The 24,614-nt window shown below is 42.5% G+C and overlaps 2 protein-coding genes across 7 annotated transcripts in view; one reads left to right on the top strand and one right to left on the bottom strand.

Moving 5' to 3' along the window:
• Nucleotides 1–24,614, bottom strand: part of RHOF (ras homolog family member F, filopodia associated) — a 30,066-nt gene that overhangs the window by 3,705 nt on the left and 1,747 nt on the right. Inside the window, exons 1-2 of one of the 2 annotated variants that reach the window (XM_053370218.1) lie at nucleotides 7,247–7,638; nucleotides 2,825–2,912 (exon numbers count right to left, since the gene is read on the bottom strand). In XM_053370218.1, coding sequence (XP_053226193.1) covers nucleotides 2,825–2,912; nucleotides 7,247–7,420 — 262 coding nt within the window. In that variant the 5' untranslated portion in view covers nucleotides 7,421–7,638. Of the gene's footprint in view, nucleotides 1–2,824; nucleotides 2,913–7,246; nucleotides 7,639–24,614 lie in introns of those variants that run through there. The other variant, XM_053370219.1, reaches the window with a different exon arrangement.
• SETD1B (SET domain containing 1B, histone lysine methyltransferase) overlaps nucleotides 7,718–24,614 on the top strand; it is a 72,263-nt gene continuing 55,366 nt past the window's right edge. The window contains exons 1-2 of one of the 5 annotated variants that reach the window (XM_053370200.1): nucleotides 7,718–7,837; nucleotides 15,038–15,083. In XM_053370200.1, coding sequence (XP_053226175.1) covers nucleotides 7,832–7,837; nucleotides 15,038–15,083 — 52 coding nt within the window. In that variant the 5' untranslated portion in view covers nucleotides 7,718–7,831. Of the gene's footprint in view, nucleotides 7,845–14,912; nucleotides 15,084–24,614 lie in introns of those variants that run through there. The other 4 variants (XM_053370202.1, XM_053370196.1, XM_053370194.1 and 1 more) reach the window with 4 other exon arrangements.

Raw genomic sequence — 24,614 nt, 5'->3', positions numbered from 1 at the left:
CTGTTGTTCTCGCGTCCCACTTGCGGGCTTCGCAGAGGCATCAGATTGGCCAGGATGCTGGACTGGATCGGCCATTGGCCTGACCCAGCAGGGCTTCTCTTGTGTTCCTAAACCAGATTAACTGACTCAAGTATAACCTGGGAATATTGTTTGTAGGGAATGGGTGGAGTGTTACAGAGCTGTAAGATAATGTAATCTTCAGAAAACTACAGTTCCCTGGGTTCCCTAGGGGTATCAATGACTAAGGTGGATGTAGCCTTCACAAAACTTGAATGAGTAAAAGGAAACTCTTCTCTCTTGAATGGAGTCAAAATACAAATAAATTGTATTCTTTACTAAGCTCCCCCTTATGGTAGCCTAAAAATGCTGCCCAAAGAGTCCTTAGATCAGGCGTAGGCAACCTAAGGCCCAGGGGCCGGATGTGGCCCAGTTGCCTTCTCAATCCAGCCCGTGGACGGTCTGGGAATCAGCATGTTTTTTACATGAGTAGAATGTGTCCTTTTATTTAAAATGCATCTCTGGGTTATCTGTGGGGCATAGGAATTCGTTCATTTTTTCCTCAAAATATAGTCCGGCCCACCACATGGTCTGAGGGAAAGTGGAGCGGCCCACGGCTGGGAAAGGTTGCTGACCCATGCCCTAGATTGTAGGGGAAACTAGGAGGTAACTGCCTCATGTAATTCTGCCCTAAATGATTTAACATGTGATATCACTGTGATGTCAAACACAGAAGACAACTTCTGTTGGCCAACCACTGACAGTGGCAAATTACTGTAGAAATTGAAGCTGTGTGTGTTGTGTTGGATCAGTTGAGGCTATCCTAAGATTTCCAGACAGTGAAATCTTAAAGCAATTAAAGGAGGGGAGGGGAAAAACATTCACCAGGTATGTTATTTCCTTTGTGTTCCTATGAAGCTCTGAAAGTTGCAATTCCACAGGCCGGGGGTGCGTCCACTGCTGAGTCTTTCCGCGGAACAACAGTATGCACAAAATACAGGCAAAATTGCATCGGTGCCCATGTACACTTGTGTTAGTCCTTTGGGGATTTAAGATGAGGGGTGGGGAAGCTTCAGCTTCCAGATGAGATAAGACTACAAGTCCCATCATCCCCAATGATAAGAAATGGTGGAAGCTGGAGTACAGCATCCCCTGAAAGGCCATATGTTCCACAGCCTCTGCTTAGAACCAGCTTTTCTGAAGTTCCCTTTGCCTGGTTGCCTGAAGGTAGTTCTCACCCTCCGAAGGTGAGCAGGTGAGTAGCTTTCTCCACAAGACCCACAAATTGCCCTGCAGAGTCAACCAAGAGACAAGCCAATTCTACAGAAAGCATAAATGGGTCCCTCCTGCCTCTCCTCTTTTCTTGTCTTCCCCATTCCAGACTTTTGCATAATAATTGAGGTGGGTAAGGGGAATTCCAGCAACATAAATCAAGCAAAGCAAAGCACTTTCTTGCTTGCTCTCCCCCACTCCTGTGACTAATACTTTGCCTTCCTTGATTTTCAGATATGCACATAGCACAGAGCTTTTATTTCCACCTTGATTAAGCCCCAAGTTACGTCTGGCATGCCATGCTATATTAGCTTAGTCAGCAGGAAAGCAAAGGTCAGACGATAGAAACATGTAATCTGTGAAAATTGCACAACTCTGAATTATCACACTGTTATAGTAGGAGGTAAAGAGCATAGCACAGCCTTTCCCAACCTGGTGTCCTCCAGCTGTTTTGGTCTACAAGCCCAATCCGCCACAGCCAGTGGACACCAAGTGGGAGAAGGCTCACATTTTGGGAGAAAGGAGATTAGTCAGGACCATCCTCCTTCCAGCTATTGGCAAACACTGCGAAAGCTGCCCTAAGGGTGTCATTTGTTAGGTGTTACTAAAAATGCTTCTGTCCGCCTTTCTATGCATGCAGTCTGCAGCAGAAGTTCCTTTTGTGGAGCGCATTGGGTGGCCTTTGGGAAGCCACTGCTTCTCTGCCTCAGTTCTCTCATTTGCAAGTATGAAAATACTTGGCAGGGCTGTTGAAAGGTTTATTGAGAAAAAGAAAAACTCTTTGAGCACTCAGAGCAGAGCTGTACAAAATGCCAATGTTAGCAGTGAGAGGCTGAGAGCTCATGGGGTTTTACCTTGATGGGGTCTGTGTGACTGTCTGCTTGTTTTTAGAGGCTATGCATGGGCATCCCAGGCTGCACCAAGCTCCACCCAGGTAATCGGCCCAGTAGATCAGGGTATAAGTTGAGTAGAAGCAGACTCTGTGTGCAGCAGCAACTCCCACTCCACCACTTTAGGTCATTGGTCTCACAGCAGCAAGAGGTGCAAAGATGATGGTGAGGAGAGATAAAGCTAGACACATAGGCCAGAGATCTTGGTGCACAGAGTTGTTTGTGACAGTCCTAGATTATTAGCACACATATGCACCACTCATTCATTCTCGCTTTCTGTGGGGTCTGGGTAAAAGCTGGATCCAGAAGAATTTAAACAGAGCTCATGGACTTGCATTATATTACACAGGGTCTTGCCAGAACCCTAACATTCAAGTTTGTACACTGCACAGTAAAAATTGCAGATCCAGTGCATGCCAGCACCACACAATCATTAAGGTGTGGAGCTTCATGATTTTGACATAGGATGACCACTGGAACGTGGGCTTTGCACCAGAGGCTTTGCACCAAGGAAATCCTCAGTGGTGCCACCGTGACTGTGAGAACCCTGTTGGTTTCCCCAGCCATTCATCATCTCCCACCAGCCCTCTCTTGATCTCTTTTCAGCCACAGCAGGAAATATTGACGTTGCTGATACATGCTTTTTTTTGTGGGGGTGAGATTACCTGCAGTGTCGTATAAGTGCAGGATCACTTCTTTTTTGCCCAGAGTGATGCTGGTGGTGTATTTCTCAAATACTGAAGGAGCGTATTGCTGTCAATGAAAGGGAAGCACAGTGCTGTTGGTAAATACTGTATTGTGATGTTCCGCACAAACCTGTCCCTGCTTAGCTTAATGAGGAAGGTACTTTAAAGTTCATATTTTCCTTCTTTTTTTGCAAAAGTAACTAATAATAATATTAATAATTTGTATTTATACCCTGCCCTCCCTGGCCAAAACTGGACTCAGAGCAGTTAACATCAAATGTATAACACATTAACATAAAATCAGGCAATCAATTAAAATACTGTACATCTTAAAATCAGATCAGGATCAGAATAAAATCCAATCAGATGGCAACCCGCAGATTAGGGTTGGGGACCTTAAATACTCACCAGGCCCAACTGTTTGTGCTAAACTTATATGGGCCTGTGAGAAAAAAAATCTCATCCAGATTTTTAAACCATAGTAACTGAGTTTCTGAAAACAATATGCTGCACGTGTCTGTTTTTTCTCAACAGATCCTCAGCATCACTCTTGAGGATATAACTTGGGTGTTTAGGTTTAGGAATCACATGTCCATGGAGCAGATTTCTAGACCAAAGTACCCCTCCTGCCAAGATAAACAGCAGCTTTCTCTGGTTGGCCTGCAGGGAGAACAAGAAGTTGGGCAGAGGAGCACGCCCTCAAAGGGGAGGCGAAGGTGGCTGCTTCCTATGGACTAAAATAGAGCCACACATGCACAGGGGCTAAGTGAGTTTGCACCCCGCATGGTGTTCCTCTTCCTTTATTTGGCATAAGCCTTGGCTGCAGGCCATAGCATGGTACACTGGTTCTGCCTCTTTAATCTCAGCCTTTATATACCTTATTGATCACTGTTCTGCAGATACCGCCTTATCAAGAGGTCAGTTCCACACAATGCAGAATTGAGCCTTTAGTGTTGTGGCACCTGCCCTTTGGAATTCCCTCCCATTGAACACCAGACATACACAGTCTCAGTTGTTTCGGCACCAACTGAAGAATTTCCTGTTTCAATAAGACTTTTGAGTTGAGATCTTTCTCAGTCTGCCTCTGCACTGGAATTGTTTTTAATATTTTTGTCCTATCGCTTATTCTTTGCTGCCCTGGGTTCCTTTGGAAGGAAAGGGGGGTATACAAATAATAAATAAATAAATAAGCTGGGAATTCAGCATAACCTCCTTCACACACTTTATGGTCTCCAGGATCTTTATCCTCATTCACCTATTGTTCCCATCGGGTCTTTTTAAGACATTGACATTTGCCAAAATATCTGGAGGGGATTGGGTTGGAAAAGGTTGCTAAGCAGATTTACTTGTGACTAAATTTCATTGGGTTCAATAGGCCTGAGAAGTTTTTCTATTGGGTTGCAGCCTTCATTGCATTTTGTGAAAGACACATAGCAAGACCTTCTGGGTATTTGCTAATGGAGTGAATTTTGAACTTGAAATTACTATTCTATTACTATCACAACCTCCTTCAACCCACCAAATTGTGCAATAGTGACATTTATTGCAAAAACCATTATTTATGTAGCTTGCAAACTGGCACAGTATGTCCTTGGGGTGGGGAAGCAGTGCTGGGAAGGGTTTTGTGACATCTGAAAATTACTGTAACGCCTGTACGCAACTCTAACCTTCAAATGTGCTAACAGCTAAAGCTATGACAGGAAGGACGTCATCTGCACATCCTGCCACTATGTGGTTTAGATATGAGTTGAAGAGCTTCTTGTGACCAACTCTAGCAGAAAACCCCCAACTTATACTGAAAGCTGCAATTCTGGCTGCCATCCTATGCAATAGCCTTTGCCAGCCTGGTACTCTCTAGTTGTTTTTCATGGGGCGGATAGCACTTGTAGTCCAAAGCAGCTGCAGAACAACAGGTTGGCAAAGCCTGATATACTAGACTAACTGCCCTAACACATGCTATTTAACTGCTCTGTTTAAGGGATTTCCCCATCTGAAACAAGCCTTCAAAAGCCAACCCAACAAATATGGGTGATGGAAAGGTTACATTTGGGGCTTTTAGTTTTTTAAAATGAATGTTATGAACATTCTTTCAGTTTTATATACGTTATAAAATGAGATAAAAAATATATTTACAAAAAAAGATTAAGAGCACCTCAGAGATTGAAGCAGAGTGTAAGATGAAGGTAGGTAACACAGCCACAAAGCCATAAAGATGGGAAGGCAACCAGTTGATCAAAACCCAGGACAGGGAGAAAATACAACTTGGGGAAGTGATCTGGTGGAAGTAACATCTACTCCAGGAAACATTAGAAGCAGTTGCTGCACATGTAAAAGGCCCACTCTTTCAGAGTGAATACACAGGATGTGGAAATGTTTGTAATATTAGAAGGAATTGCCCAGCTAAAGAAACTCAGTGCAGGAAGTGTTTTTTTAAAAATAGAGCATTTTACTAGCACATGGGAGATTCTTTTCGGTATTTGCCATTTGCAATTGTAAGTGCTGTTGTGATTGTTCAAAGAAAGGTGACACGTCTCAGAGATGTAAAAAGTGTCGTCGTCGCAAATGAATGACATCCATGGCACTTTATGCAGTAGACCATGACAAAACACTGGCCGCCATCTTTCAGACTCAAGCTAAAAAAGGATAAAAAGAATCCACCACGTCCTTATTTGGGGGACCAGAACAAGAAAGGTCATTATTTCTAGTGGCTCAATCTCAAGAGTATAATGAGGCTGACAAACCCACAACGGTTGGTGCTGATGTATCTGTAGCCATGAACAAGGTGGAGTGCAATGACAACTACATGGTTCAGAATGGATGTCTGTTGAATTGTGCAACTTAATTTTTCCTTAATAGCAGAGACCTTCCCATGAAACTCCACAACGGCCACTGACGCTTGTGAGTGAAAAGGACGTAAAGATGTACTCGCTCGCATTCCTGCTGTGCAGACTTCTCTGCCAACAGCTGAAAATATGCCGTGACCTGCCGTCTATGGACGATGGGCTGTATACAAATTTAATAAACTATTAAAAAAAAAACAGGCTTCACCAGATCCATGGAGATCCAGGCCTTCAAGAAGTCTTGCTTACGTTAGAAAATATCAGGATCTCCTAAACACCTCTGAAATACTTAAGAGATGACTAGAAAACACTTTGCAGACTATGGAGCTCTGTGTCGTTGTGCCACAATCTATAATGGCATCAGGATCTAACCAGATGCCATAAGCAAGCCAAGCTGACAAGTATAGTGGGCTGGCACTGGAAAGGACATAAAGAACTCTAATCCTGTGGGCATGAGGGATCTACTTCTATGCTTGTTCCAATCTACCTGAATTGTGTTGGGATGGAGGGTCTAGTGAAGAGGGAGTTTACAGTGGTACCTCAGGTTAAGTACTTAATTTGTTCCGGAGGTCCGTTCTTAACCTGAAACTGTTCTTAACCTGAAGCACCACTTTAGCTAATGGGGCCTCCTGCTGCCGCTGCGCCTCTGCCGTGTAATTTCTGTTCTCATCCTGAAGCAAAGTTCTTAACCTGATGTACTATTTCTGGGTTAGCGGAGTCTGTAACCTGAAGCGTCTGTAACCCGAAGTACCACTGTATTTGTTGCTAACCCTGAAGAATGATTTCCATAGAAGACTGACTTTGGGCAGGTGTCTAGGATGTGAGATTTTAGGTCGACGGGTACATCTTAGTGCTACACAGCTTTTGTGGGGAAGGGGCCCACTTCCTCTTTTTCCACAGGTGTTTGGGCTGGCAAATTGTGGATATTCTCAATTTTTAATCAGTCTCCTAATCTCTTTTATTCTCTCCACTCTACCCCCTCTTTTGGTGGCCTGGGTTTTTTATTTTTTTTTTGTAACCTTCTTTGAGGGTGAAATGTATTGATTGCAATATAAATATTGGATATACGTGTTTACTTTTTTATTAAACTCAAGATTTTTGGTTGGTGAAGTGGGGGGGGGGGAGAGAAGAGATGTGTGTGGAATTTAAGGCTTCCTTTTTCTTAGAACATTTTGTCATACATTCTGCTCTTCGTCACCCACTTCTCAGGGCAGCTTTTTCACTTTGCTAAATGACAAAAGCTGGATTTTGGGTTTTTTAAAAAACTTTTTCTAATACATGCCCTGTCTCCCTTGCCCGCCCGCCCAACGGTGAACTTGCAGCCCATCCACCCTGGCCTTTGGGCCCCTGGGTAAGGTAGCCCTCCCCCCTCGCCAGACCCTAATGGTAGGCTCCACCTCTCACTTTTCCTGCTATTGGCCCCGTGGGCGAGACCTGCCTGGTCCAAAAGGTTCTCTCGCGGGGGGGAGGGGGGTTCTGGCGGAAAGTTCTGGAACCCGAGAGGGAGAAAAGGCGGGAAGGGCGAGCGGGCTGCGATTGGCTGAGCGAGGTTCCTACTTACCTCAGGGAAGGCGCCTTCCGCGAAGACCAGGAGCAGGGATGTTTTCCCGCAGCCCCCGTCGCCCACCACCACCACCTTCACCTCTTTCTTCTTCTTCTTCCTCCCACCCTCCGCAGGCGGGCGCTCGCCTTCCTCCGAGTCCCCGCCTGGCACGGAGCCGTTACCTTCGGCCATGGGGCGGCTTCTCACGCCGCACCCCTTGGAAGCGCGGGAGGGAAGGGGCGCCTCTCTGAGGGAAAGGCAGCCCGGCGGAGCCCCTCCGTCCGTCCCTCGCTCCCTCCCTCAGCCCGGCAATGACAGAAGCCGGCTCCGCCGTCCTTCCTGCCGCTTAAGACGACAGAGGAAGAGGCGAAGGATGCGGTCAGGCGCCCTCGGCGCTTCTGCCGGGCGGCCTCTCCCTCAGCGCAGCTCTTGCCTCAACCGCTAAAAAACACATTGGCAGCAACCCCAACACACACACACATGGAAAAAGTTTTATTGTTGTTGGTGTGACATTGCGGCCCCAAATGCGCACAGGAAAAAACGCCAGCAAGGCAAAAGTCTCCGCTCCCGAGGAGCTTACAGTGTAAATGCGACTTTGGAGAGATGGAGGTGAGCGGTAAGCGGCATTTCACTTTAAAATGTATGCCCACATACCTGGAAGCCCGTTAAATGTGTGGAATTTGTTTTTAGCTAGCGGCAGCACTTTTAACATGCTCAGAGTAACTAACTTGTGGATTTTTTTTAAAATTTTCCAAAAATAAAATACAATTACTGTAGTCAAACATTTTCCAATATACGTTTCCTTAGTAATCGACTTCCCTTCCATGGTTTCCTCAAAATTATCTATTGCTGCTGCATATTGTAATCAAGCTATAACTTTCCCCCCTCCAATTTATTCTCAGAATAACAATAACTGTTGAGTTTACACCAAACCTACTAGAGTTTTAACATCTTTACATTAATATTTTTAATAACCTACAAACATTACCCAATCCTCCTTGAAGGCTGTCTCATCTTAATTTTACTAGTTAAGTTTACTAATTCAGCATATTCCATAAATTTCAACTGCCACCCCTCTTTTATAGGTACTGCATCCTCCCACCGTTTGGGGGCATATAGCAACCTCACTGCAGTAGTCGCATGCAGAAATAAATTCCTTTGAGTCTTTGGTACATCTGATCCAGTTATCCCTAGGAGAAAAGCTGGGGGGGGGGTTGGGGGGGGAGTCCTTTTAAATATATTTTTTTATCTCATTAACTTATCATCTCCCCAAATCCCTTAGCTGTTCTATAAGTCCACTGCATACGAGATATGATAAAGAAACCTTTTGTTTCTTTACATTTCCAACACGTATCTGATTCTGACTATACATCTTTGCTAGTTTACTTGGTGTAAAGTACCATCTATAAATCATTTTAATTTGTAGAACTGTTTGACCACAGTATGTAATGATGACAACTAGCACAGTTAGCTTTCAATAAGGATTAAGATAAATTCCATTGAGGTCTATCTGTGACTGTTAGATGTTTATCTAAACTAAGGTAACTGGTGACTCCACCTTGCTTGATCTGATCTGCATGAAAGACCACTTGAAAACCCCATGTGTGCCACCTTCAGCTCCACAGAAAGGTGGGCTATAAATGTATGAACTCAAGTAAATTCATTGTTTAGTGTGGCAAGAGAGTGGATCTGGGATTAAAACAGGATGGGTCTCTCTTTGTGCTTATTTGTGAGAACCACTCACCAGGCTTGCTCTGCTTTGAAAACAGGTTCATAGTTGGGGAGGTGATATACAAGGGACTTAGTATCCCCATATGTGTTTCTCTGTAAAATTAACTTTACCCCTTTGGAAGACTTCCTCACAAATCCAAATATTCTGAATCTCTAACTGTTCAAGATAATAATATAAATAGGGGGAAGTTGTTAACACTGAAATATTATGTAATGGCTACAGAAAAAATAGACCCTAGTTCTGAAAACACAAATTGCAGATTTCAGAAACATTGGTTGGCAGCTACCTTTGGAAGCTGTCCAGACTTGTACTCTTGAAATAATAGGCAGGTGGGAATGGGGGTAATAGGAATCACACTTCTTATGAAGCTGCACCACCCAACAGAGTGTAAAAATAATTGTACACATTTACATTCTCCATGTGTGTTGGCCACTTTTTGTTCACACCATTAAAATACCAATGTGTCAATATATTTTTTATTTCTTCAGCAGCAGAAGGTAACATAACTTTGACAAAGCACCAACCATTCTGTAGTTACTCAAACTTCCACAGGGGGTCACTTAGGAACTTATTCAGCTATGTGGTGGGTAGTTGGGATCATAAATAGTAGTGATCCAAACTAGCGCTACTGAAAACCCAGATGTATGTTGTCTCATTTCTCAGTACAGTGGTACCTCGCAAGACGAATGCCTCGCAAGACGGAAAACTCGCAAGAAGAAAGAGGTTTCCATTTTTCGAGGTGCTTCGCCAGACGAATTTCCCTATGGGCTTGCTTCGCAAGACGAAAGCCCATAGGGAAATCTCCGGGGACAGCGGGGAAGCGCAGCGCGCCTTCCCCTCTGTCCCCGGACCTCTTCTGAAGGCGGTCTCCATAGGAACGCATTAATTGATTTTCAATGCATTCCTATGGGAAACCATGCTTCGCAAGACAAAAAACTCGCAAGAAGAAAAAACTCGCTGAACAAATTAATTTCGTCTTGCGAGGTACCACTGTATAGTATCTGCAGTGTTTGAGGCAATTTAATTTTATTAAACCACCTAATAATTGGTAAGTTCCAGGATGCAGTTGATCAGAATGCATGTTTTTTCCTACTCAAGAAGGCTAGTACCCAGTATGAAGGCATTAAAAACTCACCTGTTCCAGCAGGCTTTAGACCTAATTGGAACACATTTAATTGTGTACATTCCCTTGCTTTCTTGAAATTTTTGTTATTGCTTGCATTTTAGTATTTAAAGGTTGACTTTATTGTTAACTTTCTTTGATGTTCCTATTGATGCAGAAAGCTAGGATATAAATATTTTAATAATATAAAAATAAGGTTTTGCGTTAGAGGATCACTCACTAGGCAGAATTGGAGCTGCAACCTCCAATTGCAGATTTTAAAACTGCTTAATTTATTAAAAAAGCACCCCAGGTGAATTGAGGAACTTAAAAAGTCTATGTTTTTCATATAACTATTTATGAAAACTGTTGAAAGTCAACTGCTGAGAAAGCATTTAATCACTTCTCTAAAGAAAGCTTGGTTGATAGGATGGCACCATAGAAACATGCCCTCCCTTCAATTCTCACACCAGGGAAGGGATCTTCTGGGATGGCATCTATCAATTAAGTCTTCTTAAACAGATGAATTAAGTGAATTCTGAGCTGCAAAGACTCACTTTAGCCACCCAGTTTGCTGTGCTGGAGGCAGTCTGGATGGGGCAGAGGGGTCCCTTCACCCAGCCCTGCCTGGCTTCATATATGTGTATTGTACTTGATTTACTTTGCATCACTGGCAGCTCTATGTATGAACAGACTCCACTGATAAGATAATGCATTTTATGGGGACAGCAGATTGACATTTTGATCACTGGTGCTGAAAGTGCTGAATTAATCATGTTATTAACTTGATGCTGCAGTCACAATCTGATGAAGATACATTGTGAATAAGCGCATATGTGTTCTTTGAATCACAACAATTTAACAACAAAGGTGGTAAATGCAAGCAGCAAGGTATTCTGGCCACAATCTAGAGTCTTATGTGTTGCTTATACAGTTGCAAGTGACATTTTTCAACCCCAATTGCAAATCTGGTTTGTTATCAAAATTTACGGACTTTCAGCTGTTTGCAATGAGCAAATCAAACAAAAGCAATTGAAATAGCTCAACACAACGGATGCTTCAAGTGGTTTCCCCAAATTCAGCTGAAAATGCAACTTATAGTGGCTTCTCCACTCCCACTATTATTCAACCCCCTGAATAGAATCCTTCACAACAGCATAAATATAACAGTTGTCTCAAGCACACCTGATGCAACTAATCAAGGGCTTAATTAGTTGCACCAGGTGTGCGTGAGCTGTAACACATGAAATACCCAAGCTGGCTAGGGGTTTGCAAAGTGTCAAATTTGGCTGCCTGCTAGAAATATGGCTAAGTAAAGACAACGGTCCAAGAAGGTAAGAGAAGAGATCATCACCCTTCACAAACAAGAAGCAGGATGAAGGCACTCCATGTTCATATACACCAGGGGTAGGCAACCTAAGGCCCATGGGCCACAAGCGGCCCACGGGGGTCATTTAACCGGCCCATGAGCTGCCCCCAAACCAAGCTGCCCACTCAGCAAGTCCCTGTGCGCTGCACTAAACCGGCGCACCACAGGGACTTGCTTTCACGGTGCCGAAAATCGTGTCTGAGCAGAAGCCGGAAATTGCGTCTGCACAGACACCAGAAATCATGGGCGTGCACACTCATGCGCATGCGCAATCCAGCCCAGAGAGGGATCTCCACTGGAGTGAACCGGCCCAGGCGAGGTAAACCTTGCCGACCCCTGCTATAGACACCGTTGGAAGCATAGTTCACAAGTTTAAAGTTAAAGGAACAATGGTTACACTACCTGAATGGGGCAAAAAAGGGAAGCTATCTGCGGGCAGCAACCAGATTTCTGAGAAGGCAGGCTGGGAAAAATCCTCGAGTGGCTGCAAAAGAGCTGTAGCAAGAGTTGGTTGCAGCAGGCACTGAAGTTTCAGTGAGCACAGTAAGGCGCATACTAAATGCAGGAGGTTTCCATGCCAGAACTCCAAGACGTTCACCACTGCTGACCCAAAAGCACAAGAAAAGTTGGTTCCAATATGCTCAAAATCATATAAATAAGCCACAGTAGTTTTGAAGCTCTGTTCTGTGAAGTGATGAAACATAATTGGAACTTTTCGGCCCCATGGATCAGCCCTATGTCGAGGAAGAATGAAGCATTTGTTGAAAAGAACATTGCCTACAATGAAGCATGGTGGTGACTTGGTGATGCTCTAGGGCTACTTTGCATCCTCTGGCACTGAAAACTTGCAGTGTGTGGAAGGCAGGATAGATTCATTGAAGTTTCAGGAAATCCTAGGAGGAAACATCATGCTGTCTGTGAGAAAGTTGAAGCTTGGGCATCAGTGGACCTTCCAACAGGACAATGATCCCAAGCATACCTCAAATTCCACCAAGGCTTGGTTGCAGAAGAAGTCCTGGAAGGTTCTACAGTGGCCATTACAGTCACCTGACTTGAACCCCATGGTAAACATCTGGTGAGATTTGAGGAAGACAGCTGCAGCATGCAAACCCAAGAATATTACTGAACTGGAGGCCAATGCTCATGAGGAATGGGCTCAGATACCTCATGAGCGCTGCCGGAAGCTGCTGTCTGCTATGCATCTTGTTTGCAGCAGCAAAAGGCTACTCTACTAAGTAATAAAGATGCTTGTCATGAAGGGATTGAATAATAGTGAGACTGGATAAATCAGTGTAAAGTTGCAATTTCAGCTTAATTTGGGGAAACCATTTGAAGTGTCCATTGTGTTGAGCTATTTCAATTGCTTTTGATTTGCTCATTGCAAACAGCTGAAAGTCTGTAAATTTTGATAATAAACCAAATTTGCAATGAGGTTGAATAATTTCAATTGCAACTGTATGCATATCAGGTCGTATACCTACACACACATTCAAAAAGATTTGTTAATTACTCCAGTGCTATTTTTCTAGAAAAAAAGTTGCCAGAACTCACCGTGAACACCTCCCTTGTTCTCTTACAATGGTAATGGTGCCCACCGGAGAGGTGCTGAAACTGAGTTCCAGTGAGTTTTGGCTGGAAAAAAAGCCTGGCCTATTACTAATAAAATCCTGCCTAATATGAAATAACGCAGCACTTCTCTCCTTAACAGATAAAACATTAGGGGTTTGCATGTTCCGCTTCTACATGCAATCTGCCATTCTTTAAAACCCTGACATTTTATCTCTCATTTTAAAAGTTTAGACTTGCATGGTTTTCTAGTATATAATTTATACTTCTCTCTGCTTGATTGTGCCACTAGATGGCCTTCTAGATCTGAACAAAAACACCCAAACTCATATACAGGTAGCTGTAGTCTATTTTGACAGGTAAATCAATACAAAAAGAAAGGTAGTACCTGGGCAAAGGAGCATGTTAACTGTCCAGAAAGAGCAAAGGGCCAGAATCCAAAGTACTATGTACTTTTCCAATGGGGCTTTAGATGTGTTTTTCTTGAAGAACTGCTCCACAAGCAGCATGCAAATCAGTTGATTTTTTTGCTGTGGGGCAGGGGGTTCCAAAACTAGCTTATAGTATTTGTCAAACATCTATTTGGCACACATAAGTATGCCGTTTGGATTCCAGTAACAGCAAAGAGATAGAAAGTAAAATGAGGAACACTTCTCTCTTTTTTTGCCTCACCAATTGGAGTTTTTATAGAGAAATATTTAGTACAGGCATAAGCAGTTTTTTTCCAGTACAGTATTACTATCATGTATCATTCATTTCTTATAAACTAAAGAGGGTCAACTGCTATAGTGGTGGTGGGCTGCAATTTGCTGAGGACCCAAGATAAGTAAAGGGCCCGTTTTCCTACCAGAACCACCATTCACTTTGCAGACAGCATGTAGAAATGAATGAAAGTGTTCAGCTAGGACTGGGAGACCCGAGTTCAAATATCAATGCATCTGTGAAGCTCAGTACGTGATCTTCGCCAAGTCACTCTCAGTCTAAGCTTCCGCACCAGGTTATGAGGATAAAAGAGGTGGTGGGCTCTGTGTTACACTTTTAAGACCCTGGGAGAAAAAGTGTAAGACAGAGCCTACCACACCTTTGATCCTCATAACCCTGTATGGAAGCTTAGGCAGTGTGTGACTGGGTCTGAACTCAGGTCTCCCAGTCCTAGTTAAACACTTTGATCCATATCACATGTTACATGCAAAGTGTTGTGGTGCTAGCAGGGCAATGGGCCATTTACTCATGTTGGGTCCTCAGCAAATACAGCCCACCACCATTATAGCAGCTGACCTCATTTTATTTATATATAAGGAAATTTGCAAACTTCAGCTGGTGAATCTGCTGCACTTTTTATTCAATATTGGTAATATGGAGACCAAATTCATGATGTTCACTTACCCTTATTTTTGAGAAGCATTTTTAAAGGACTGATGTTTTAAAATACTCAGGAGGTTACAGTCATATGTACACTTAAGTGTGAACTCAGTGGCATCACAGAGACATCAGCCTGCACAAATGCAACCTTCAGAAATATTTTTTGTACTTAGGTATGAAATAAAGAAATGCAAGATTCCTAATATCTGCCTTAAAATATTTGGTCATTGTTTTTTCAACTCCTAAAGCATGAAGCTATAATGTTGGATTTTTGAAACAACAAGTTCTTAGAATTGGAATTTAGAGCCCCCAAATCTATTTTTATAGATAGGCTTTTAGTTACAAAACCTAAAGTGCTCCAATTTTGAGTTTTGCATAGGGGCTAGAATCCTACAGGTACTATCTATGTAGTATGTAGTAGTTAGTTTCAGGGGAAAATACTTGTCTTCAAAACCAGCAAAATAAAAGTTTAAATGTTTTATTTGCTCTTCATAATAAATAAAACAAATCAGTATAATCCAGTTCTCATTCAAAATAGAGGGGGAGGGACTTCCCTTAGTGTCAATCTAGAATAAATTTATGAATTATGATATTACACATGCAATCATGAGAACTAATAGAAACCTAGCCTTCAATAACAATATATTTATAACCCTCATCCCTCCTTTACTCTTACAGTACTCTCGAAACAGGACATTTTGGCACAAGTCGACTTACAGGCAGCGTAAGTACATAAGGCCTTCTGATTTGTAAAAAAAACAAAACAAAAACTCCAAAGCTAAACTCTAGTTATTCAACTTGCATTGCTCCACTGTTGTGTTACATGTAACCAAAATATATTGGAGGTTTATTATACTGTACATGTATGAAGGAGATAACTGACACAGCCATCAGGTCTATTCTAAATAATAGTTCACGAGAGACTAGTTTTTATGTGATTTTGTTCCATTTTGTTCTTCTAACTTTGCAGCTTTAGGGCAGTCGTGAGTCCACTGCTGAAAGTCTAGTCCTTTTCACCATCTCCATAGGGTTAGTGGAAAGGCACCAAAGTTAATACCACTTGAGACTAACCATAGAGTCAACTTTAACAAAGTCTGTGAGGCAATTCAAGAGTAAAATATTTTTATTAGAAAAATGGGAGAAGAATACAAGAAGCTGTAGAAATCCCATTTGGTTATGTTGCTACAACTATTTTCATTCAGAGTCAGGATAGGCAGCACCCGGCGTACATGGAGGTTGTGTTCCAATGCACCACACGTGTCAATGAAATCACACATAATTGAAAGCAATTGAAAATGCCTGCAAACATCTGTCTTTATGACATTTCTGGATCACTTCTAAGTTTGGTGTGATGCATGGTAGGGCTGGGTGATATCTGGTCTTCAACACTGCAATATATCACCAGCTGAACATCACAATATATATCACAATGCCTGAAATAAGGATGGAGTTATGTAGAGGCATTGGCTGGCTTCACTGTTTTTTATGCATCATGATTTTTGCAGGTGCCTGCTCTTGTGATTCTCTGCCCCCTTCATGAGGCAGGGGAGAGCTGAGCTGGCAAGAGTTAACAGGGGCTGCAGGAATCAAGAGACGCATTGGCTGGCTTCAAAGTTTTTCCCACATTGTGATTTTTTGTATCACACACACACACATCATGATTTGCAATATACTGCCAGGTGAAAAATTATGAAATGGATATCATATGGACTTCAAACCAGTTTTGGACAATATATTGAGCCCTAATACTCAGCCCTAATACACAGTTGCACACATACTGAATGCGTGTAAATGGGGGCTGCCTGTATCGTGTCACGCTTCCATTCCGTTAAAGTAACACCATTCAATCATTAACCCATATTAGGAAAATTCAAATGTTGCACAAATCATACCAATAGTACAAGTAGTATGATTTTTCTTCTTCCATACCAGCTTGTTCCTTCAGCTGAATTTCTCACATCTTTTCTATTGGATACACAAAGTTGGGTCACTATTAGAATCAGCTTCCAATGATTCCAATAGTAGAAGAAATGGTCCTAACAATTAAGATATTCAGTCAGGCCCTAAAATCATAGTATTAATACATACAGGTATTATTATGCTACCTCCAATGATAACTAAACAACATGAGATACATTTGTTTCAGGGTAGTGCTAATAGAGCACACAGGAAATGAGCTGTGGCCCCTATCATAAAACATGTAAGAGCAGGGCCCCAAGTTTCCTGTGTTACATTAAGCAATCTGGATCACACTACTTCCTCATTTATTGCTTACATGTCACAAGATGAAATTCTTCTAAAGCAGGCATTCTGAAGCAAGTGTGTGCGATTTTACCACTCAGTATTTTCAGTCTTACACAGGTTTTTCCAACCTACAAATACACTGGTATTTATGCAAAGAAGTATCCTAACACTGATTTTAAAAGGGAAGGGAGGACTTGCTCACAAAGAAGCAAGTAATTATCCAAGGGTAGGGTGGTCCAAATGGTGACTGTATTCTCCACTTATTTCAGAAAATGTAGTGCAAACTAAAAAGATGATTGAAAGCAGACAAAGAGTCAAAACCTAAACATTTACATAATTTTTGAGCAGAATGATGTAAAATTAAGCTCCTCCCACCCCCAAGATTTTGTTGTCAAGCTACTGTGCTACAGTGATAAAAGCCATACTAGTAAGAGTTCCCTTGTAAGGCCCTCCTCACAGTGTAATCTCAGCCCTATTTGCAACTCACAAGAACAGGTGGTCTTCCGTACCAGAATAAGATCTACCTCCTCCTCACAGTGGCTAACCAGATGCATGAAGGAAGCCTAGGAAGGCCTAGCATCATGATCACTGGCTTCCAATCAATCTTGTTTGCATTTACTGACATATTTAGTGTTGCTTACACTGTAACACTTTATTGGAGGTATGTATGGTGATTGTATAGGCAGTTGTGTATGGTCCCAGGAAGGAATAGAATATACAGTGGTACCTCGGGTTAAGTACTTAATTCGTTCAGGAGGTCTGTACTTAACGTGAAACTGTTCTTAACCTGAAGCACCACTTTAGCTAATGGAGCCTCCTTGTGCCGCCGCACCGCCAGAGCACGATTTCTGTTCTCATCCTGAAGCAAAGTTCTTAACCTGAAGCACTATTTCTGGGTTAGCGGAGTATGTAACCTGAAGCGTATGTAACCCGAGGTACCACTGCATTAAGGCTGCCCAGTGTGGCTGGTGCAACCCAGTCAGATGGGTGGGGTATTATTATTATTAATTATTATTATTAGCTATTCCTCTTTAGGATCTGCTATGCAGCTAGATGCATGCCAACCATCCTAGTCTGGTGTTGGTGTTACCATATGCCAGGTCTGTACAGTATAAGCCAGCAACTATCCATTATTTGCTTGTGGATAAGTAGGCCAACCTGGAATCATTATTGAGTCTTAGGTAGACAAACAGGGATCCAGTATTCACATAGCTTTGTCCCTTCAAGTACTTGTTGCAGCACTTGTCCACTCCCCTCTCCCCACTGTGATGCTGGGTGAATGACACCCCCAAACTTACAGAATCTGAAGGATAGTTGAATACTCATGGGGATTTTCTGGTTGACATGGCACTCATATTAACACTGGTATTGCTTTGGTCAGATTCATCAATAAAATTGCTGAGTGTCCTTGCCAACTGCAGAGCCCATAGGGCTTCCTTGTATTCCAGTGAACTACGGGCAGTGAAGCAGGAAGGTCAATAGCTGATAAGCAGATGTTTAGCATAAGAGTTTGGAGGGAACATCCAGTAAACTAATAGGACAGTAATTGGGGGGAGTTTTATCCCCTTTCCTGTGAATTGGCACCAACAAAAAAGAGTGGCAAGAGAGATTATTTGTTACCTTGAATTGGCAAAAATGACAGATGCAATTAGGAGACAGTCTAAACAAAAATTTCAAAAGTGGGGAAAGTACAGAGATTATTTAAAAAAACAGTGCCCTCAAATTAAAACCTGGACTTGCTTCGAATAATTTTTGCAAAACAAAATATGGTTTACAAATACAATATATTGAAAAGGGTAGAAAAGATGAAATGAGAAAGAAACAGTTTATCAAATTTAAATCAGACCCACGTTGAGGAGGAAGGAAGTGTATTAGAATAGAATAAGAACTAAAGATTGGATAACACAAGTCCGTGTGCAGAAACTTGTGGATTTATGGATATATGTTTATCATTTATGTGGTGTTTTCTTTTGTAGTTTGTTTTCTAAGTGTTGTGTGTATGTGTTGTAATAAGTTAATAAAAAGCATTTGCAAAAAAAGAAAGAAAAAAAAGTAGTGGTGTATTCCCCACTCGAAGAGGACCACCCTGAACCCAGAATTATTGAACAACTAGTGCCCGTAGCGGCAATGGCCTTTTGGGGCAAGATGCTGAAGAGGCTGGTGGCAGCCCAACTGTAAATATGTTCAAAGGAAACAAACAATCCAGACATATTTCAATCCAGCTTCACTGCAGGATATGGCACTGAAATTGCCTTGGTCAGTGACCTATAAGTGAAAGGGACAGAGGGAGCACAAGCTTGTTAGTTCTCCTTAACCTCTCAGCAGCTTTTGATACTGTTGACCATGGTATCCTCCTGGAACAGCTTTGGGAATCAGGAGCGCTGTGCTGCAGTATTCTTCTCCCAAGAGAGCATAGCCACAAGAGACTATTCTTTAGTGCCTTGGACGTTAAGCCTGTGAGGTCCCTCAGAGGTCAATTTTGTCTTTCAAGCTTGTTAACATTTAAATGAAGCTGTTGGAGGATGTCATCAGTGGATCTGGAGAAAGGTGTCATCTAATTCCCTTGGTTGAAGAGGAAAAGCCCTACATACCAAGGAAAAGCACTCAAACCCCTTTGACTTTAAGCTGTAAAAGATTCCAGCCACAGCATATTGATGACACCCGGCACTATATTTTCATCCCATCAGAATTAGGAACTGTTCACATGCTTAACCACTGGGTGGAGCTGGTAATGGACTGCAGATAGAGATACCATGTGTTGCAGGTTCTCAAATCCAGGAAATATGGAAACAGCCTGTTCTGGATAGGTTGTGTCGCTTAGGAGTACTCCTTGATCCATTTATGGCACTTGAGGCCCAGGTGGCTAGGACTACCTACTTCCAGCTCTTGCCCTTCCTGTACAGAGATAGCTTGGCCACAGTGATCCATGCTTTGATGACTTCCAAGCTGAACTATTGCAATACACATGGGGTCAGCAAACTTTTTCAGCAGGCGGTCGGTCCACTGTCCCTCAGACCTTGTGGGGGGCCGGACTATATTTTTTGGGGGGGAATGAACAAATTCCTATGCCCCATAAATTACCCAGAGATGCATTTTAAATAAAAGGACACATTCTACTCATGTAAAAACACAAAAATTCCCAGACCGTCCGTGGGCCGGATTTAGAAGGTGACTGGGCCAGATCTGGCCCCCGGGCCTTAGTTTGCCTACCTATGCTACAGGGCTGCCCTTAAGGACTGTTCAGAAGCTGCAACTAGTGCAGAACACAGCAATGAGACTGCCAGTGGATGTTTCTGGTCAGACACACATCATACCAGCCAGTCTTCTGCAATGGTTGCCAATTGACTGTCGAGTCCAATTTAAGTTGTTGACATCGACACACAATGATTTGGGCCCCAATTATGTGATGGAAAGCCTTCTCCCATAAGGAGAAGGAAGATTTCTTACCTGCCCTTCACAATAAGATCCCAGGGTGGATTACAATAATAGAAATGAACAACGATAAAAACAGCTAAACCATTACAATGATAAAGCGTAAAACCATTCCAAATGGAACAGAACTGTATAAATTGAACAAAAGAGGTGAGTCCCACAAAACTAAAAACTGTGCAACTACCACTGTGGAGAGTTCCACAAGTTAGGGGCTACCACAGAGAAAGCCCTCTTCTGGAGGTGCTAGAACTACCAGGAGAGCCCACTCCGCAGATCTTAACACCAAAGAACATCAGTAGGAATGGAGACAGTCTTTCAGATATTTGGGGCTCAAATATTTTAGAGCTTTAGACACCAACTGAGTACCTCAAATTGGGCCAGGATAGGAGTTTGCAAGTTCTGAAGTCTGGGTTGTGGGGAGACAGCCTGTTTTGGACGGAGTTGCACTCCCAAGAAGGAGCAGATTCCTATATTGGGGATGTTCCTTAACCCAACACTGACTCTAGAGGCTTAGTTAGCCTGAGAGGCTAGGGGTGCCTATTTTTGACTATGACTGGTTTGCCAGCTGAAATTATTTGGACACTGTATTCCACTCTAGTAACTCAAGATGGAACTACGGTACTTTAGTGATTTGGAAACTTCAACTGGTCCAAAATGCAATATGAAGAGAGCACTATCATGCAGTTATGGTTGCTGCATTTTGGATCATTTGAAATTTCCAAATCATATTCAAGTGCAGCCTTATGAGGAAAACATTACAATAATCCTGTCCTTATGAGCTCCAGGTTTCTGTAACTATCTTGTATCCTGGGTCCTTTTCCCAATTCTCAGCCACCTCCCATATAAGAAAACCATCCCAGCTGAACTGACAGCTTTCCCTTTCCTCACAAGAAGCTCATTTGCAAATCACTTGGTCTTCTGAAAAACTGACCATTAAGCCATTGAGTATGGGCACAAAGCACTAAACAATATTTCGCGAGCTGAATACAGGCAATCAAAACCCACATGAATTTATTGCAGCCTTACAGTCTCATTGCATGTTATTACAAGGGCAAAAACAAAACCCAGCATTTTACACAATGGTAGTCATTATTTAAAAATAATTTAGAAAAGGCCCTTTTCACATATAGAACAAATACAAGGAATGTATCTCAGTCCTTCTCACTGAAAAATTAGCAGTGTGGTGATGGGTATGCTCACAGAAAAATACCCTAAGAGGAAAAATTGTGATCTCCTTTACCTTCAGAAATTTATGATCTCAAGAGCAAATAATTCTTGAAACTTTAATCTAGACCCATCTTGTAACATTTTAATGACTCAGAAAATGTAAAGATTTAAGAAAACAATGTCTCTTTTAAGTCTTCAGATTAACAAATGTAGGAGTGAGGACTCCCCAAACTATTGTTAACCCACAGCATTCAAGTATTATTTTAACACATTTCTATACCAACCATCAATTCAAAATTGCAATTAGTCAAGGTCCAGACTGAATTTGATAAGCTCAGGAGGTTTTACCTGCAGCTTAAAGTATTTTGTTTTACAGAGCAAGCATGATTTCAGGAAAGCATGATTACAGTTCATAAAAAGAAAACCACTGCATGTTTTCAACCCAGGAAGAGAAGGCAAGAATGGGGAAGAAGTTAGTTATCTTAAGTTAGTTGGAGAGTGCTAGATGTTCTACACACATAGACTGACCCACAAAATGTTTAATTTAAAGCAGTGAGGAAGAGTGAGTGGCTTTTGTTTGCAATTTTTGCATAACAGAAAGCTGAATTTAAAATCTGAATGAAGTGAAACACACTTGATATTTTGAACTATCTGCTACAGGCAAATAGCCAGCCACATTAAAGGGTTAAATTACTGTAATCCAGGGACAAGAGGAGCACTAATGCTTTTTAACATTCTGTCAAATCAGCAAGTTTCCTCCTGAAGATTCCCGCCAAAAGCTGCAAGATATTCAAAGCAATTCAAGCATTCCATTCAGTTATGCATTGTTTCTTTAAAATATGCCAAGAAACAAACTATCGGGCTAACTATATGGAGCTAACCCCAAAAGTCCATTTTCATAAGCTGAGGATCATTTGCCACAGTGAGAATATACCAAGAGACAAAACAAATTATATAGCTTCTTCCACCTGAAGCTATGACAAAAGATTTTTAGCAGCTCAGTGGTTCCCATTTGAAGCAAATCTATAGGGAAGTCCAAACACAATAAGTTGCAGCCAATGATAGTCCTACACATAGTAGACTTACTGAAATTAATGGACCTAAGTCATGTCCATTAACTTCAATGGGTCTACGTTTGAGCAACACAGGATACAACCCTGTAGCACAAGTCTGCGTAGCACAGTGGTTCACTGCAAGCTAGGAAATCTACAGTTCATATCTAAGCTCAGTCTTGAAGTCACCGTGGCTGTATAGAACCCACTATCTCTCAACCCAGGCCCCAACATCTGCAATATGGGTATAATACTAGCCTGACTGCATAGGGCTGTAATAAGGATTACCGAGCATGTACATTAAGTGATACAAAATTTCAAAAGTACAGTAGATAATGTTTCCGTATCCTTCAAAAGGGATGCAAATCCAGCAAGTAAAGGAAAAAGATTCTCCTGGCCACAAACACGAGGAAGATATGCATGGTGACCTACATTATATTGACTGTAATGGTAATGGAGAAAGGAGGCAGGATGTGCACACAGGATTTGGCTTTGGGAAGGATGTCGAAAGCAAGCCTGATCTCTCTAGCAACCGCTTGTGCCTCCTTTGTACTCATTTGAGAGGCATTTAAGAAGCCAACCACTTCAGTTGTAGAACACAATTGCAGCAGGAATCTCAGGGATACGGACGCCCACAATTGGCAGACTTAACCTTACTCCTGTTGCCACATCAGCTATTTAACAAGGTATATATATGGACATTTTTCACTAAGTCACCTACTGAGAGGAAAATGTAAGTAGGGAGTTTAAGATGTCTTAGGAAGTACACACATTCACCAAGTCTGTATTCCAGTACTTATTTGTAATCAAGTAGCTTGCAATTCAACAGAGTTGACGTATTTAGTTCAGAACACACACAAAAAGCCATTTCCCAACATCACCTTAAAAGAACAAAGAACACATATGCAAGAGGGTTTACTCTGAAGTAATATCACAAATCAGTAGCATTGACTTCATAGGAGGGATACTTAGGATTGTTCCCCTAGTCTGCCAGCAAATGGCAAGGCACTTCACTTAGGCAATCTCTTTATGCTCTTTCCTCCCACAAAGACCAGAAGCATGACATTGTTCAGTGTTTAACAGGCAGTCCACTCCTCCAATTTGTTCCTGAAAAACAGGTTTTACTGCTGGAGCAAATCTTGGTACATGGTGGTGGAATGGAATGTCTTCACTCTCCACAGAGACTGAAAAGACAACACCCGCCTCCTGCTGCTGAATATTTTACAATAAGCCAGCAGACAGGAGACTCTTATAATAAGCCAAATATTTTAACCACCTATTATGGGTTATTGCTATGGTGGGGAAGAGGAATGTCACAAATTGGGATTTCACCTTTATATATTTCCACTAAAAGTAGAAGACATCCACCCCTTAAATCAAGGCATCCAAGATAATACATCTTTAAAAAAGAGCTGTCATTTTTTGGTTAGCCTTTTTAATAATGCTGCACTGAAGTTTCCCAGAAAGGAACTCAAGGCTTTGCCAGATTGTTTTCTTAAAATTTCGAGTAACAATGCAGCAAGGAAACTACTAGCAACCTAACGTCGTCCTCAGTATCTCCTGTCAGGGCTGTCGGCTCATTTCTTCAAGGAGAGCCTCCAAAACTGGCTGTCTGAAAAAAGCAACACCCAAACCCACTCTGTTTGGAGGGGGTGGTGGTGCTGCAGTGTTAAGGAAAATCCTTTAAGCAAAGCAAAGCCATTTAAACGGAAATATGCCTGGCAAACCCTACCTACTGTAAACAAGCAGAGATGCCATCAGAAAACCCACTCTTGTCTGACAACAGACCACGCATTCCCTTGTCAGCTCCTCCTCCTCGATCATCGTCGAGCTCACCCTTTCTAGGGTTCATGGGGGGGGGCGAGGAAAAGAAAAAAGATTAGCAATGCCGGGAGACCTGTTTTGAGACACGTGGTAAGGAGTTAGAGACCTGTTCAAGAGATCAGTCCCAGGACGGCTTCTCCAGCCACTAATCCAGCCAGCAACGCCATGCCTGAGAAAACAGTCTCACTGCACTGCAGAAAGCCGCTCTTTGCATTTACCAACTGATTTAGAGCCTTTATCGAGCTGCTTGGGTTGTGCAGCAGCTGCCTGCCCACCATAGTCTTCATTATTCGCATGCAAAAGAGGAGGGGAAAGCCCGTTTTCAGGTTTCTAGACACAAAGGACCAAGGCCGCCTTTGTCTTCTGCTAAAGCACAGGAGCGCCCTGTGTCTTTAAGAGCCGGGCTGCTCGCCTGCCCCTGGCCTCCCCTCCCCCCCCCCCCGCCGTCTTCCCCCTCCCTTCCTCCCTCCCCCACCCCGGGAGTGCCGAGCAGAGCAGCAGGCAGGAGCTGGAGCCGCGCCAGGATCTCCTCTTAC

The sequence above is a fragment of the Podarcis raffonei genome, chromosome 16 (genome assembly GCF_027172205.1).
Source record: "Podarcis raffonei isolate rPodRaf1 chromosome 16, rPodRaf1.pri, whole genome shotgun sequence".
Classification (NCBI taxonomy): domain Eukaryota; kingdom Metazoa; phylum Chordata; class Lepidosauria; order Squamata; family Lacertidae; genus Podarcis; species Podarcis raffonei.
Note: the sequence above shows the minus strand (reverse complement) of the source record. Positions and strands in the feature narration are given on the sequence as shown.